We start from the raw sequence: 15,525 nt of genomic DNA on the forward strand, positions 1-15,525 counted from the left end.
GCAGCCAAAATTGAATTTTTGCTTTTAGTTTTCATACAGTACCACTGCTAAGGATGTAGCTGAAGTCTCAGAAAGTGTGATCTGAGTCAGGCTGGACTTTGGCTGCTCAGATTGGACGTCTTCAAAGGTGAAGTTTTCTGTCTTCTGCAGCAGCAGCTCGTCAAAAGCGTCCTTCTCCTTCACTTCCTTCGTAGACACACTGATGATCTCTGAAACCACCACCTTCTCCTCCTCGGAAATCCAGGATGCCATTGCTTTCTTAGGCGAGTCGATGCCTTTAATCTGCGTCGTGTCGCCAGTTTTTATCTCTACCTTTGGACTCAGAAGCTTGACTACGGCAGTTTGGCCGTCTACAACAACAAAAGTGTCTTTCTTGAAGGTTTCTGTCTCTTTCTTGACAGTTTCTAACTCCTCGTTTTCAGCCAAGGCACTCGTCTCTTTGACCTCAGCGTCTGGTTTATCCTCCGCCTCCCTAAAGATAATGAGCGTGCCTTTCTTGTCACTGATGGCCTGCGACACTTCCTGTCTCACAGCTCCAGGGCTGACCTTCACCACTGATTTCTCTGAAGCCTCCTCCTGGGAGTCTGGGGTTTTCTCCTCCATCTCCTCCCTCAGGGTACCGTCCATAAAGACGTCGTCATCCATAGTGGTTGACAAACTAATCCCGTGAGGCCCGGAGGAGGTGGCCCCATCTGTTATAGTACTATCCGGCACGTATTTCACCTGATATCCTGCCGCCTGGGGAGACACTTGACTTATTGGAAAAGGATAATGGACAGAGGGCATCACACAAACAATACATGGTGGAAAGAGGTTTTACAGAGTACACACTTATGATGAAATGACACGGACAGGTTGAGTGGATCAAGTTGAACTTTGATTGGGAATTATTTCAATTTGATGCTGAGTCTATAAAACAGCAATTTAGTTCAGATTTGTTTTATTTTGATATCAGCGTGACTAACAGCAAACAGCTTACCACAGTGCCTTTAAGTCCTACTTCCTCTTTTGTCTCATCTCCAGCTGGCTGCTCATCCTTGGTCTGCAGAGAAAAGCAAATAGAAAGGTCACGTATACTCAGAAAAGACGAGACATATTGGCTGAAAATAACCGGTAAAATAAGAAAGTTCTGGATCTGAAAGACGGTTCTGTAATTTTAATTTTAGACAGAACCATCTGATGTCTGATAATCCTGTTATTAATGCTGCTCATTAGTCCTGAATGAGCCCATCGAAGGGAGATAAAAGTGTCACCATCTATTACTGTGATAAAATCATAATCAGTTGCTGGTACATTGTTAGTTAAAAGAAAAACCACAAGTTAAACAAATTAATTAAAAGGCATATAAAGCATGCATTTTAGACTAAGATCCTGCCCTGTCCTCACATGGAAAGCCAATATATATAAAGGTTAAATCTGTGTCAGCAAAATGAGTTCACAGATCAGTTGCGTTTTTAATAAGAAGCCTAGTTCCTCATTTAATGTACACTTAAACCATTTGGGAAGTAATGCCTTTCAGTCTAAAATTACATAAACTGAAACCATCAATTGACTTTGTGGATCTGGGGGGCAAAGTGAGAAAACAAGAGTGAATGACTGCTGTTAGGTATGAAAACTTCTGAACCTACAAAACGAAATCCATCACAGCCGATCTCTACTTATCAGGCCTTTATGGACCAGTGGTAAAACAGAAACCATTAATCTTTGAAAGTTAAAAGAAAGAAGTGTGTGTGTGAAGAACGGCAAAGAAAAAATGTGAATATCATCACACCTACAGCAGAACATCTGTATGAACTACACTCAGAGTGTTTGGTGACAAACTAATTGGTGTGTGATTGTAGAAAAAAAACAAGTATAACATAAATAAAAAGTTCAAACATATAAAAAGAGATGAGTGTATAGGCAAATAAAAACATGTTTTTAAGCACTTTGTAATTAATAGTATTAAAAGAGCTGGGGAGACCTGAAACATCCAAATTGGTTAAATTTGAAGACTTCTGACAAGAAGCTTCCAAATCATCATTTCATCATTGAGGTTTAAGAAACAACAAACAAATGAAAGCGTCAGAGAGCTATTAGCACTGTAAAATCTGCAAAACCAGACAGATTCGTTCATTTCATAAACATCTCCTTGGTGATGCCACACTTCAGACAGACACGCCGTCACCCAGCCTGCAGCTTACGTCCTGTGGCTCCAGCGGCTCGATCATTGGTGCTTCATCTCCTCTGGGCGAGCGCAGGGGCGACGAGGAGAGTCTCTTCTCCCATTCGCCCAGCATGCCGCCGCCGCTGGTGGTTTCCAGGAAGGAGCGCTTCAGTTCGCTGACGTTCGTCTGGTGCTTGACCACCTCGGGTGGGGGCTCTGTGTCCTACAGTGGCCGATGAACCATGACACAGGGAGATGAAGGGAAGCAGCGGTGCAACGGGAACGATAGTCATGCTTTACGTGCGCAACGGTAGCTTGCATATCCAATGGGTTCCCAAAAAGGTCTGGAAACAAAATGTAGTCTTCTGCAGACCTAAATCTGTTGCATTATTTGCTTCCTTATATTTACTGTTGTTCAGAAGGCTCTGCAGGCTACCTGTGCAGCATCTGGCAGAAACAGCAGAATAACAGAAAAAAAAATCCAACCGCATGGCAGCTGATGATGAAGCTTGTACTTAAATGCTTCAGGAGCATTTAAGACCAGCGTAGTTGAATAAAAATAAAATGATTACATGCACAAATTCAAAGACTTAGTTTTACTAGTTAAGTTAAGCACAACACTCCCACATTTCATTAGATTTGAATTACTCCAGTTTAATTTCTTTTTAGCTTTCAAACTATTTGAAAATTCACAGCAAGAACTACAGAAGTTCACACGGGAAAGTATTAAAAAAAAACATGGCATCTCGAACAGACAGCTACTAATTATACATGAGGGCTATTAGTTTATTATTAAGTTTCTTCATACCTAAAAATCACCTGCATGCAAGTTTTAGACATGCACTGTTTGCTTACCAACCTCTAGCATCAGATTACTATGTCTGATAAAAACGTTTTCTCCTTTTACTCGTCTTATGAAACTATACTGCAAAGACAAGAAAAGGGCAGAAGAATTGTAAAAAAGGGTAGGTGCTACAGTATGTTAAATTCCAACTCTTGTTTGGGGAAAAAAATGGGAGTTTTGTCTTTCACAGTTTGGCTGTTAATGAGAAATGACATGATGGGAGAAAAACATTTCACTCAAAGTAAAAGCAATGGATAAAAACAACTTAAAACATATAAAATGTTGGGTGTAGCTGCAAGACTCCCACGTAAAAAAATATTAAACAAATAAAAAAAAGCACTTGGTAGGTGGAACTGCGGATTCTTTGGAAGCAATGAGTCAGTCTGCTGTGTTGTATGATAGTGAGTGTGTAAGAAGCAGCAGCAGGGAAGCCAGAACGAAGGAATGGGACAACATTTCTGAGTGCATCTAACAACGTTACGATGCACTGAGCGGGGTCGTGAAGAGACCCCGGTGTACCTGAGTCCGCATCTCAGAGTCATCATCTGCTTCCGACTGATGGCGGGTAAAGAGGAGAGCACGGAGACAGTGAGACAAAGCAGCAGAGAGTCATTAAAGAGAAGAGATGCAGATGGAAAAATCAGTGGAGAGGAAAACAAAGCGAGCAGCATGGAGCTGGAAATGAGGAAAAGAACTGAACTGTTTCCTAATACCCCTTTACTGAAAAGTACTTATTCAGTTAGACTTTTGCTCGCAACTGAACATCCGCAAAGCCTTAGATTCTCACGTTGCTGTAAAATATACTTTTGTAGGGGAATGTTTTATTTTGCAACTTAACCAAAAGCAGAAGTGGAAGTAAAATGTTTACTAACATGCTTGTCTGCTTTAAAACACATTGAAATAACTAGAATCCCCAACTATATGTGGGGAAATTACACAGCTCTGTCCTGATTAGTTTTGTCTGTCCTTGTTTCAATAATTCCCCAACATCTGCAGCCAGATTTCATCCTGCAACCCTTTACATTTATCATTACAGAACAGCCTTGGACAAAATTAAACACATTCCACTGCCAGGGGAACGTAGGCAGCCACAGTGAGGCTTTTATTAACATTAAAAGTCAGTAGAAATTAAAGATTTTAAGTGTGAACATTTTAAAATGAAGCTCAAATTAAAAGAAATATTTACTGTATTGATTGTAATGAAACAACATTGTGAAATAGGAAAATATTGCAAAACTAAGGAAGTGTTTTTACAGTCAAAAATACAACAACACAAAAACAAGAACTAAATGTGCAGAACTAAACCAATTACATGCATGACACACAGGACTCCGGCTTTCACAAATATTCATCAGAATATTTCACTGACAAGGAGCCGTTTCCTTTTCCATTTCTTTATAATATTTTGTTACAAACCTCTGTGGCAGTCATCTCTCCATCAAAGGCAAAGTCTGTATGCTCGCTGTCAGTCTGCATTTGCAGACCAAACCAAAACAGTCCGAGTCGCAAGCAAGAAAAACAAGAAGGACCCAACATGTAAATATTTGGGGGGGGAAAATGCACTTATTATCAACAAAGAGTCTTCATAACCACAAATGGGACAAATGGAGATGCTTTGATTGTTGGAACTGTAAGCTAAACGCAATCAGACGACACTACAGATAAGATCTGGAAGACAACAAAAAGATAAAGAGCAAAGAAATAAGATAAAATAAGCAAGCAAAACAGACTCAGAGGAAGTTGAAACCATCAGTCGGTCACTGACATTTAAATGGGTTGCTACTGAATTTGGAATGGCTGGTAAATAAACATTTCCTCATATAACTTTGAAGCATTTGCAGGGCAAACTTCATTCAAATCTGATGATTTTGTGGCCGAACAGTAACCTGACTTTCAGGCCCGACCCCTCCTCTTCATGCATGTCAACACTGTGGGTGATGGAGATGCATGTAGTTGTCACCGTCTCTCTGCATCACAGCGTGTTTAATTACACACTGAGCCTCCAAAACTGTGCTGCTTGGTGGAAAACTATATCTTGTCGCTCCACCGAGGAATCCTACTCATTGAAACATTAAGAGCTCTTCTGGCGGCAATTTGATTTAAATGATTTGTTTTAATTTGTGCAGCTTTGCTGGAGTCAGTCTGCGACGCAGAGAAACTGAGTGCAAAGATAAATATGGAAGTGTTTACATGCAGCTGATGAAACTAAAACCAGTTTGAACAGTATTGGTCAAAATATGGACAGGATGGGTTAACACTGAGATGGGTTAGGCACAAAGCCATGAATTTAGTGAAGTATTAGTTTCTAAATGAATATAGGTTAATTCTTATATCCTCTAATAAATAACTCTCTTAAGTGATATTTTCTGATAAATTATCTGTAAAGCTGAAAAAAATATATATATTTGACACCCATGCAGGTAAAACAATCCCACTATTTGTGTGTAACCTTCTCATTTAGGGTGAAGCAGCCAATCAAACATGAAACAATGAGACTTGCAGGTTTGTCTCTGTGACTTGAGATGCTGATGAGGATGTGTTCTACAGGATGAGCTTGTGAGCGGGCAGAGATGAGGTTCTGAAAGTAGGAGACTGACAGACACTGGGACACGCACTGTCTCCAGGTCGGCTCTGAAACTGGTGAAACTGTTACAGGACAGGATCGGGTGTTAACGAGTGTAATGGACCATCATTCTGAGCCAGAGGTGGGCACTTGAACATACAGGCGTACGCACACACACCTCCTCTTCCTCTGAACTGTCATGGTCATGGTAGCTCTGGGCTATGGAGGCGGTCAAGGAGGCAGCCTTGGGCTCCAGGTAGCAGAGGCACAGCGCCAGTGGGAAGGAGAGGGTGAGGGCGTAAGGGACGGAGAAGGAGGTGGAGAGCAGGAAGAAGAAGATGAAGAGGAAGCAGGGAATGAGTGACGGTGATTTTATGGGAAGGAAGTTTTGCGCACACTCGGGGAGGAGGCGCATCTCGGACAGATCTGGGAAGGTGATGTAGCCATCCTCGTCCAGGATGGAGGACAGGTCGGGCAGGTGCAAGGAGAAGGAAAAGAGCGTGCCGCCATGCCGCTTCCCCTGCTCCAGCCTCTGCCTGCGGGCTGACAGCAGCAGCGCCTGCTCCTTCAACAGGGCGGCTTTGTGGTCGGCGCGGGCTTGCCGGCGGCGGCAACCTGTGCCGCTCTTGACTGGGCTAACAGATGAGGCCCGCTTGCGTGCGCTCTCCCTGCGCCTGCGCCGCACTTTGTTTGATGAAATAGGAGATGAGGGGAGTGAGAGCTCCGAGCGGAGGGGGTCATGTGTGTACAGACGAGGGGAGCGCTGATGGAGGGAAATGTCAACGGGGAGACGATGTGTGCGCAAATGGAGAGAAGCGGAGGGGAAGGAGGGGAGTACGCATGAGCACACACGAGTAAAGTGAGGGGTCAAAAGAAGGACAAGAAAAGAAAAGCTGATTAGTAAAGCGAACACAAGATGAGAAGCACAAAGGCCTATCTACTGCAGCGACTTAAGCTGAAAGCAACTGGGAAATTCACATCAGCCATTAAGAGGTTTTATACACACAAAAAACCAAAACAAATCATAAAACAGAAAGGAATAAAGGCTCTAAAAAGGCAACCATAGCACCTTCATCTGACTCTTCCACTTGGCAATGCTCTGAACCAAAAACAAAACAGTCAAAGTCTCTGTGAAATTATTTCAGATGTCCCTCTGCACTGAAAATGTTGGACCTTTACCTTTGTGTCGTGTCTGAGTGGTGTTGAGGGAGCAGGTTCTGGCGTCTCTTTCTGAACATCCTCCTGCTCCGCCTTCTCCTCCTCTGCCATTCTTTCTGTCGTTACCGTGGTGATGATGTCCTCCTTGGCAATGACTTTCGCTGCCCCGTCAATGCTGCCGTCCTTGGCTGGAGTCTCGTGGTTCTCCATAATGGGAGCTGAAACGCCAGATGACAAAGACGGATGAGACGGACTTTCCTTTATGACATTTTTATGGACACCTCATGTTTGTTTTGAACTTTGGTGAAAAAGGCGAGCAACTGAATAAAGGGCTTTGATTTGTTTTCGCACGTGGTTGTTACGATAGCCACTGTGGCGTTGTCAGTTTTCATAAGCAAAACAAAAAACTCATTTGCATTTTCAACAAATGTTTTTTTTTTTTTTTTTTTACAAACAATCAAACAAAACGGGGAACCGTTTTAAGAGCTCGGATGGTACTTAGCCATCTGTTTCAGCTTCTGACCTCCGTCTAGGCTGAGGGACATGTTGTAGCGTTTGCTGGAGGAGCGTTTGAAGAACGGGGCCGGCCTGGCGATCTGAGCGCTGGCCCTGCGAGTCTGAGCCTGCGTTCTGCCGCTGTAGCGAAACTTGGAGCCAAGGCTCAGGAACTTTTTCGGGGGTGCCTCGGGAGACACCAGCCTGTAACAAGTTACAAACATGCTCATTAATCAAACCAGAAATAAAACACCAAGTTAAGCCGAGCGCTGAGAAGCCCTAAACCTCCTACTCATATGAATAGTCTCCAGGGAGCCCTCAGGCTGGGTTTACTACTCCAAATGACTCAAGAGACCAATTTTTGCTTAAAGCAGCAACTGTGTCTGATGTTCAAACCACTAATAGCCTTAACACTGCCTCTATTTCCCAGAAAAAAAAATAAATCGAGTACAGTAAATATGAGTAAACTGCAATGCTGGCATGACTGTGATCCCTGAAATTAAAAAATGCCACAGAAGCATCTAAGGGACTATTTGACTTTACTGAATCTGTCATTTTAATATATTTAAAACTTCTATAATGAAGTATATGTAATTAACTTTCCCTCGTCGTTCTTACCTGAAGAAGGTGTGGTGCTCCACGCAGACCTTCCATAGTCTTTTGGCAGCGCGATGGTTCGGGAGTTTGAAACCGATTGTGCTTTCAAACTGCTCAAACTGCAACACAAAGAAAATGCTGAGTCCATCGATTTCATTTAACCTTTCAAAACACAAAAATAAATATTCTATCTATTCTAAACGAGCTGCTTTGTGGCGCCCTGTTACTTTTGCCCTAGATCTTAACATAAATCATTCATCCATCCCCGAATTCAATGTTTCAGTTCAATATTTAATCTTTCTTACACAAAAAGCTGCACGCTCTGCAGAGCAAACCCAGATTATGAAAGATATATTTGACAGCCAAACAGTGCTGAATTATGAAGCACAGCTCAATCAAAGATAGATCATATGCATCATTACTGGAGTGTAACTTTGTTGAGTCTGGTAAAATTTTTTCATCATGATATGAAAAAGAACAAAACTTAAGATCCAGTGTTCAATATTTGGAGTCAGCATGAATCTGAAATGTACCGGGAACAAAATGTGGGTGAATTTTTTTACATTTGGGACAAATTACTTATGCCCTATATTGAGGTCAGCATCAACAAACAGTAATAAAAGTATAAAAACTAACTGTGCTGTTGTTGTTGGATGATGTTTCTACAAAGCATTTTAATAAAAGTATCCAGACATTTTTTACAACATTCAAACAAGCACATTGATGGTTTGATTTATTCATTTTCCTTTGTTTCTATTCATGTGTTTAACTTTTGTTTTATCACAAAAATGCAAAGTTTCTTTCAGTTGAAACACCTGAGAGCTTTTAATTAAGAGAGGTGACAAGAGGTGGTTTTGTTTTTTTGTTTTTTTAATAAAAAAACAAAAAATAAAACCATATACTGAAAAATGACAAAGCAAAATAATGACTTCAAAACAAGCATTTTTAAAATAAAAGTCTGGTTTCTGCAGATGAGATGAATAAAAATAAAACTGTTCTGGATGATCACAACAAATATAACGTGACTGCTACTGTTCTTACCTCACCGGGACGGATTTTGATATAAAAGTTGTTCCTCTTGTAGGAGATTTTGAGGATTTTGGGCCAGGCAAATCTGTTAATCCGCAATCTGTCTCTATAGATGAGGAGGCCACTTGCACAAACTCCCAGCATTATCTCCACACTCTCAGAGTCCTGAAAACAGCACACAGCAAGAAGAGACAGAAATTAAGTTTAGTTCCTGACAATTCAAAAAAAATAAAAAAATATCACCAGCTACAACATTATTCTCTTATTCTGCAGTTTAAAAAACCCACAAACTTTCATCAACTCTTCGGTTTATACAGGAGGTGCTCAGGCATCAGTGCACAGCAGGACAAAGTAGAAATTCAAATAAAAAAAGGTTTGTGATAATAACAGGGGTTGAGCAGGCAGAAAGACAATGGAATCAGGCACGTGGTTCTCTAATCTCGTCTAGGCACACGGTGGTGATGCTGAATAAGGACTGAAAAGAGTGTCAACTGACAAAAGCAACAGTGAAGTTTGGGGAAAATTATGCTCTTCACTGCACAAAGCGTGAAATGACCAGGTGAAACCAATGAGGAAAGCGCTGATCCAAAGCAGGAAAAATCAGTCTCAAGTGATAAATGGGATGTTGAAAAACGACAACTCTATATTTAACCATGCACAAGTAGAAAACACACTCACTCAGGTGGTGTAAAGCACATGGAAAGGAGCCTCTTACCTCTCCCTCAGCTGGAGCCAAGCTTTCATAGAGATTCCCTACCAACTTTTGCGTTTAATGAGAGAGGAGAGAAGACAAAAGAGGATGCTCTTCTGATATGTACATATTTTCTTGTGTAGCAAAACTATGACTCACAGAAGCAACATTGTGCATTGATGCCGATTCAGTTTGATCAAAGCTGCTTCCTCATCTCCGTTATCTGGTCCGTTTGGATCTAGGAGGGCAATATCCTCCCCATCGCTCACATCTAGGCTCGTTTTGATTTTCAAATCACTTTTAATCAGCGATTTATATCAGAGAGACTGATGACTCTAATTTTCCCTTTTTTTAATAGTGGCAGCTCTCCGGCTCTTTCCTGCCAGTGTTCTGACGGTGCGTTTGATGCGGGTGGAACAAAACCCAAACAACGAGTCAAGCTGGGCTCCAGATCTGCAAACCCTCGGAGACAGCGGTGATAAGATGCCAGTCAATCAGTGGAGCAGCGTGTTAAACCGAGGCATCACTGAGCAGCCATGATGTTTGTGAAGCAGCAGTGTTTGGTGGGAAGCAACTGCGTGAGTGAAATATGTTTAAGATCTCATACAGTAGATGCAAAAAGCACAAGCTCTATGATTTGCATGACTGGTAAAAGAAAGCTTTTGGTACAAAGACAGAGAATACATCTTTTCCCTCTAATAAATATTATATTTTGAACTACATTGCCTCAATAACATGACCTCTGTGAAAATGTTTCCCAACTTTGTGCCCTTTTTTAAAAGCTCAGAGCATGAGCAAGTTGTTCATTGCACAGATAACACAGTTATTGGGCTATCAATGTCTTTGTCAGGGTAAAATACAAAAAAAAAAATCTCTGATACACTGGATAAATGCCTTCATGTTTTACAAAATTGCAGGAAATAAAATCTTTTTTTGGGAAAGTGCATTTACAAGGCTGGCATGTTTTTGGAAACAAAACAGCATAACTCGGTCTCTTTTCTTTCACTAACAAAAAACAAGAGTATGCAAGTTCCTGAATCAAAGAGTATTCAGTGCAAAGATGCTCTTCATGCACAATTTCAAGTACAGAGTTGAAGATTTTCAAACAAGCTACAATAACGTCCAAGAAAAACGAGCCAGGGTGGTAGAAGTGTGCGTGCATCTTCACATCCATTTACTGAACACGTGAGCATGCTTTGTGAGGAAATTAAGTGTCGTTTAGCCAGAATAATTCCCAGCTTTGAGGAAGGGGAGTGCTTCAGCTGTGATTTAGTGTTAAAGAAAAAATACTTCCAGGAAAACTCAAAGCCTTGTTGTTTCAAAGAATAAACCTCAGAGCAATTGACAAACTCACTGTTTTAGTTTCTCCGACCATTAAGTACGACCTACCTGCCAGAAACCTCTGCGACTTGGAACATAAAAAAAAGCCTGGAAACAGAAAATCTCATTTCCTGCCAGACGTTTCAAAGCTAAAGGTGGCAGTTCGTTTGTTATAAGAGGAAAAGTGAGCTTGATTGTGCAAAGTTTTGAAGATTATTCCTCCTGTACGTGCACACGCATACGTGTGTGTCTGAACTAAAACTGTTTCACAGCAGGGAGGGATGTCACCGAATTTGTATAAATGAAGCCATCAATCTATACATGATTGTTTCCTATGAAGTTATACTTTGTGAGTGTGTGAGTGTGTGTCTGAGATGTTGCTCTGTGGGAAAATCTGTCATTCACAGGCATTCAGGCTAAATCTGCAAAACTGTCACATTATGTGCCGAGATATGGTTCTGCTGATTTGTGCTTTTTTTATCAGTAATTGCTATAAAACATACAGTAACTGGTTTTCCTACTTTTTATTTCTCTTTTTCCAACTCTGCTATCGCACCTTGGCGATAAGGAGTGAATGGGTGAAGTTTAGTTGAATGTTGTTTTTGCAAAATGATTAATGGTAAGTTATATTGTTTAATTTTTAAAACATGTTATAGCTTCTTCTTCTTTTCTACTGACAAATATCTAAAACCTATCAGCAAAAATGGTGCTATGTCAAGTCAAATTTTCAATTTGTGGTTTTAAATGTTCAGATTTTTGTTCTGTGGATGTAATTTCATTGATTGATCTGTTACCAGTTTGTTACCCTTTAAAAGAGCAAGTAAACATTGTGGAAAATAAACTAATTCATCCTCATTTTTGCTGATGTTACGTGCTGATAAACTGTTAGTTATCAAGCAGGCAGAGTAAACTGTAATTTGAAGTCTGTTTGTAGCCAAGAAAACTGTTTTTCTTTTTTTAAAACGTTGAGTTTTAGAACTAGTTTATTTCGTAAACAATCAGATTTTAGGAGGAAGTTGTGTACTAATTTCACCACCCAGCCTGGATGCTGTACAGACAAGTAATTCAGTATATTTACAGTATTTAAATCAAAATTTATGTGGGCTTAATTAGGTTTAGTTTGTTACCTTAGCGTGATGAAGGTCAACACCATACATGGACAGCTTTTTGGCATTTTCCAGAAAATGCATCTCTGCTTCAGCTGGTGTCATCCCCCTAAATAAAATAATTCAGACATAAAAATATAATTTTTCTATACTTTCACAACAAATTCTACATGCAACATTAAAAAAAGTTTCCAAATATAATTTAAACAGAGATAGGCTGTAATAAAAATGATCTTTGTGCTTTTAGCTGAAGCTCCACTGTGTACCATAAGGGTTTCTTTTTTTAAAACAGATTGTCGTCACTGAGATTCATATCCATACACCTTCAATCCACTGAACTAAACAGAACAATTTACACATAAATCATTCTGATCCAGGAAAAATGGAGGGCTCAAACAAAAATCTACAGTAAAATGCAAATATCTGCTGACAGAACACCTTTAAAAGCAGATTATTATTCCATGTTGTTCCAGTTAGAGATGAGTTGAAACTATTAAATCCTATTACTACATATGAAACACAAACTAGAACCGCAAAACCACAATTTGACAAACTATTTTAGGGTGTTTTTTTCCATGATTTGGTTCAATCAGAGGAATCAGCATCACCTGTCAAGTTACACCAACATGCCCTGGTTGAAAACCAAGAATAAACCCTCACAAATCTCTTTAATTTCCATTTCAGTGACAGAAAACTTAAGCATTCAGTTATCATTTTGTTTCAAGCATAAACAGATAACTGTGCATAGATAACTCTTTTCTACAAAAATATACTTTAAGATTAATTTTCTATCCCTTAAATCACCTTCGTTGCTTTTATAAAGGAATGTGTGTGTGCGGCTAAATCTTCAAGTCCACAACTGGGTGCTTAATTTAACGAACACTAACTTGTATGTCTTGTGGAGCTCCATGACCTTCTCCTCAAGTTCTTTGGTCTGGTTGGGAGCGAGGCGCAGTTCGCTGACGTAATCGCTGCCCATTTCTTCAGGATCGTAGTCTCCGAGTTCAGACTGCACCGTGTAAGAGCCCAGCAGCGTGTGGGTGGCAAACGAGCAAGGCAGGCGACCCGAAACTATATCATCCCTCAGCTGCAAGCACAGGTAGTATCTGCAGGCGGGAGAAAACAGAAGAAAAACAATCATGTTTTGTTCATTCCAGCGCCAAAAGTTTCCTTACAGATTTATAGGGTGTGTTCATATGTCTGATTTAGTTCTCTGGTCTTTATTTTTTGCAAATTGTTTCATAGTAATTCAAAAGCTGCTTAAAAAACGACTTTTAAACATATACCCACACATCCAACATTAACTCCTACATAAAAAGGAAAAAGATGAGGTTAAAATCAAGATTCAACTGCAGTTTGGATGTAGGTGTTTTAATTGCACTGCACCAAGGGTTCATTTTAATATTTTTTTCCCCATTTTTAAACCAACATTCTTAAGTACCTGAGCAGACATCTGCAAATAAGTACATGAATGAATTTACATAAAACAGACTCACCTTGTGATGTCTTCAGTCAGCTGTGAGGGGTCTGGGGGGTAAAACTTCACATTGAAAGCAAAGTTCCAGGGACCAGCTGGGATGTAAAAACAAAATGATTAGAATGTGGATTTTCCCCACTATGTTGCTGCAATTTAACCTGACCATCGCACTCACTTCTGATTTGCTTCTTCAGCTCTTTGGTAGGGTCCAACCAATTCTGCACAAACAATCACAGAGAGCAAGAAACAGTCCTCGTCAATTTAAGAGCAAACTGCTAATATAAACAAGATTGTCTTTACTGTCCAAGGTCATAAATGCCAGACAATTAATTACATATATTCTTAAATGAAAGGTCAGCCTGTTTAGCAGCATCACTTCAAGTACTGTATTGTGTATAAAGAATTTTAGTCTAATTAGTTCCTTTGCTGGCCAATCCTGATGCAATTACACAAAAAACAAACTATTATGTGTTTATTAAGCTCAACATACTGAACATTTTCTTTCACTTTACCTTCTGATTCTCGACGTCTCTGTATGTGATGCCAAAGTAGTCCTTCTCCAGGAGGTTTAGATGGTCAGACACTTTGTCGAAGAACACTTGGCCCGTGGCTCGTTTCTGTGAGATTAAAAAAAAAGAAAATGTGTATTAAACTCACAGATATTTCCAGAAATCCATGACGCAAATATCTGTATTTCAGAACTATGATGTTAAAAAGATACAACCAGAGTTAGTGAGGATCAGGCAGTTATTGTTTTATACCGTGAAAAATATTAAATCTATGAATTAGGTCTCAAACAGCCACTTATTTAGGTGCTGAAAACACCTAAATAAACAAAAACAGCAGAACACAACTGCTGTGAAATTCTGGGGCATCATGGGATTGCCAGCCGCCCTACTGTCCTTGCATAGCATAGCATAGCATAATAATTAAACTAAAGATAATGAAATCAAAATGAACTGAAACCTGATTTTAGCAAAGTAATGACATAAAATCCAAGCTTCATGTACAAAACTAGCAGTGCCATCTGTTGCCTTTTCTGCAGAGAATAATTCTCAAGGTACTTGAGCCACAATCGATGAAACCTTGATTGATTTTCTCTATTTTAAACCTCAAAGTAAAAAAGACAAAACAAAAAAAAACAAAACAATTTTTTGAGCTCAAGGTGAGCATTCGCAACACGAATGTTGTATAAATTGATTGCACATCTGAGTGCTGGACGTCACGAGCTGGAGACTCACGATAAAACATGACTTCACGGATTCATTTGACTCAGCTCGGAGGGGATTTTTTAGGGCCTGAGTTGGCACAAACACCAAGGCCGGCTCCTCACATCTGAACAGGCTGAAATCACTGCCACAGATTATTTAAGCAGCAGGAGTCACAACACGTTAATGCATTCGTCTCACACTTGCAGGCAGGCAAAACCGGCACACAGATGCTCTGCACACTCCGTCAGGATGAAACTGGCAGTCTGAGGCAGCAGTTTTATAGGCAGTCACATACAGACAGTATAACCTTCTGAATAATAAAACATTTTAATGTATGGGGAATTTTAATGCAGCCATAACGCTGCTGGTTGCTGAGAGTTAATCCTCCCAGAACATCTCTGAGGGAATTAGCACAGTCATGTCAGACTGACGCTGCCTCCAAGCAGCACTTACAACTAGCTTTAATGACACATTAAAAAAAACAACAAGGGCTGTGATGTACAAAACCACATGGATCAGTGAAATAGATCAGAGAGAAGGATATACAACCATGATAAATAAGCAGTTAACCGAGTACATATGAATGCCTTCACCAGGGTTGTTTAGAAAAAGAAAAACAACAGTAAACTGGAAGGTAAACTGATCTCAAATCAGAAAAGGAACATCGATTATAATCAGTTTTGACTAAATTTAGAAAGTAAACAAGAGCAGTTGCGACACAGAGTCTCAGGACTTGCAGTAATCCTGTTAGAAAACTGATACTTGTACTCTCAAACATGTACTGAAACATTTTCATTATTTATCTGAGCACTATTTTCTTATTACCTCAGATAACCCACAGTAAGTTCAGAAATATATTTTTGTCAAAGTCTCAAATGACTTAAAGCT

At 40.1% G+C, this 15,525-nt stretch overlaps 1 protein-coding gene across 7 annotated transcripts in view; it reads right to left on the bottom strand.

Annotated features, from left to right (window-relative positions):
• The window catches only part of epb41l3b (erythrocyte membrane protein band 4.1-like 3b), a 49,944-nt gene that overhangs the window by 9,043 nt on the left and 25,376 nt on the right, over nucleotides 1-15,525 (bottom strand). For 5 of the 7 annotated variants that reach the window (XM_025004837.2, XM_037981849.1, XM_017410959.3 and 2 more), the window contains exons 4-18: nucleotides 13,939-14,043; nucleotides 13,602-13,644; nucleotides 13,446-13,521; nucleotides 12,837-13,055; nucleotides 11,971-12,058; nucleotides 8,845-8,997; nucleotides 7,825-7,922; nucleotides 7,235-7,410; nucleotides 6,733-6,929; nucleotides 5,732-6,316; nucleotides 4,407-4,460; nucleotides 3,510-3,545; nucleotides 3,006-3,071; nucleotides 2,184-2,369; nucleotides 980-1,042 (exon numbers count right to left, since the gene is read on the bottom strand). In XM_025004837.2, the coding sequence (XP_024860605.1) occupies nucleotides 980-1,042; nucleotides 2,184-2,369; nucleotides 3,006-3,071; nucleotides 3,510-3,545; nucleotides 4,407-4,460; nucleotides 5,732-6,316; nucleotides 6,733-6,929; nucleotides 7,235-7,410; nucleotides 7,825-7,922; nucleotides 8,845-8,997; nucleotides 11,971-12,058; nucleotides 12,837-13,055; nucleotides 13,446-13,521; nucleotides 13,602-13,644; nucleotides 13,939-14,043 (2,145 nt within the window). Of the gene's footprint in view, nucleotides 1-42; nucleotides 739-979; nucleotides 1,043-2,183; nucleotides 2,370-3,005; nucleotides 3,072-3,509; nucleotides 3,546-4,406; nucleotides 4,461-5,731; nucleotides 6,317-6,732; nucleotides 6,930-7,234; nucleotides 7,411-7,824; nucleotides 7,923-8,844; nucleotides 8,998-11,970; nucleotides 12,059-12,836; nucleotides 13,056-13,445; nucleotides 13,522-13,601; nucleotides 13,645-13,938; nucleotides 14,044-15,525 lie in introns of all 7 variants that reach the window. The other 2 variants (XM_037981850.1, XM_017410957.3) reach the window with 2 other exon arrangements.

This window comes from Kryptolebias marmoratus, linkage group LG20, assembly GCF_001649575.2.
Source record: "Kryptolebias marmoratus isolate JLee-2015 linkage group LG20, ASM164957v2, whole genome shotgun sequence".
Taxonomy (NCBI): Eukaryota; Metazoa; Chordata; class Actinopteri; order Cyprinodontiformes; family Rivulidae; genus Kryptolebias; species Kryptolebias marmoratus.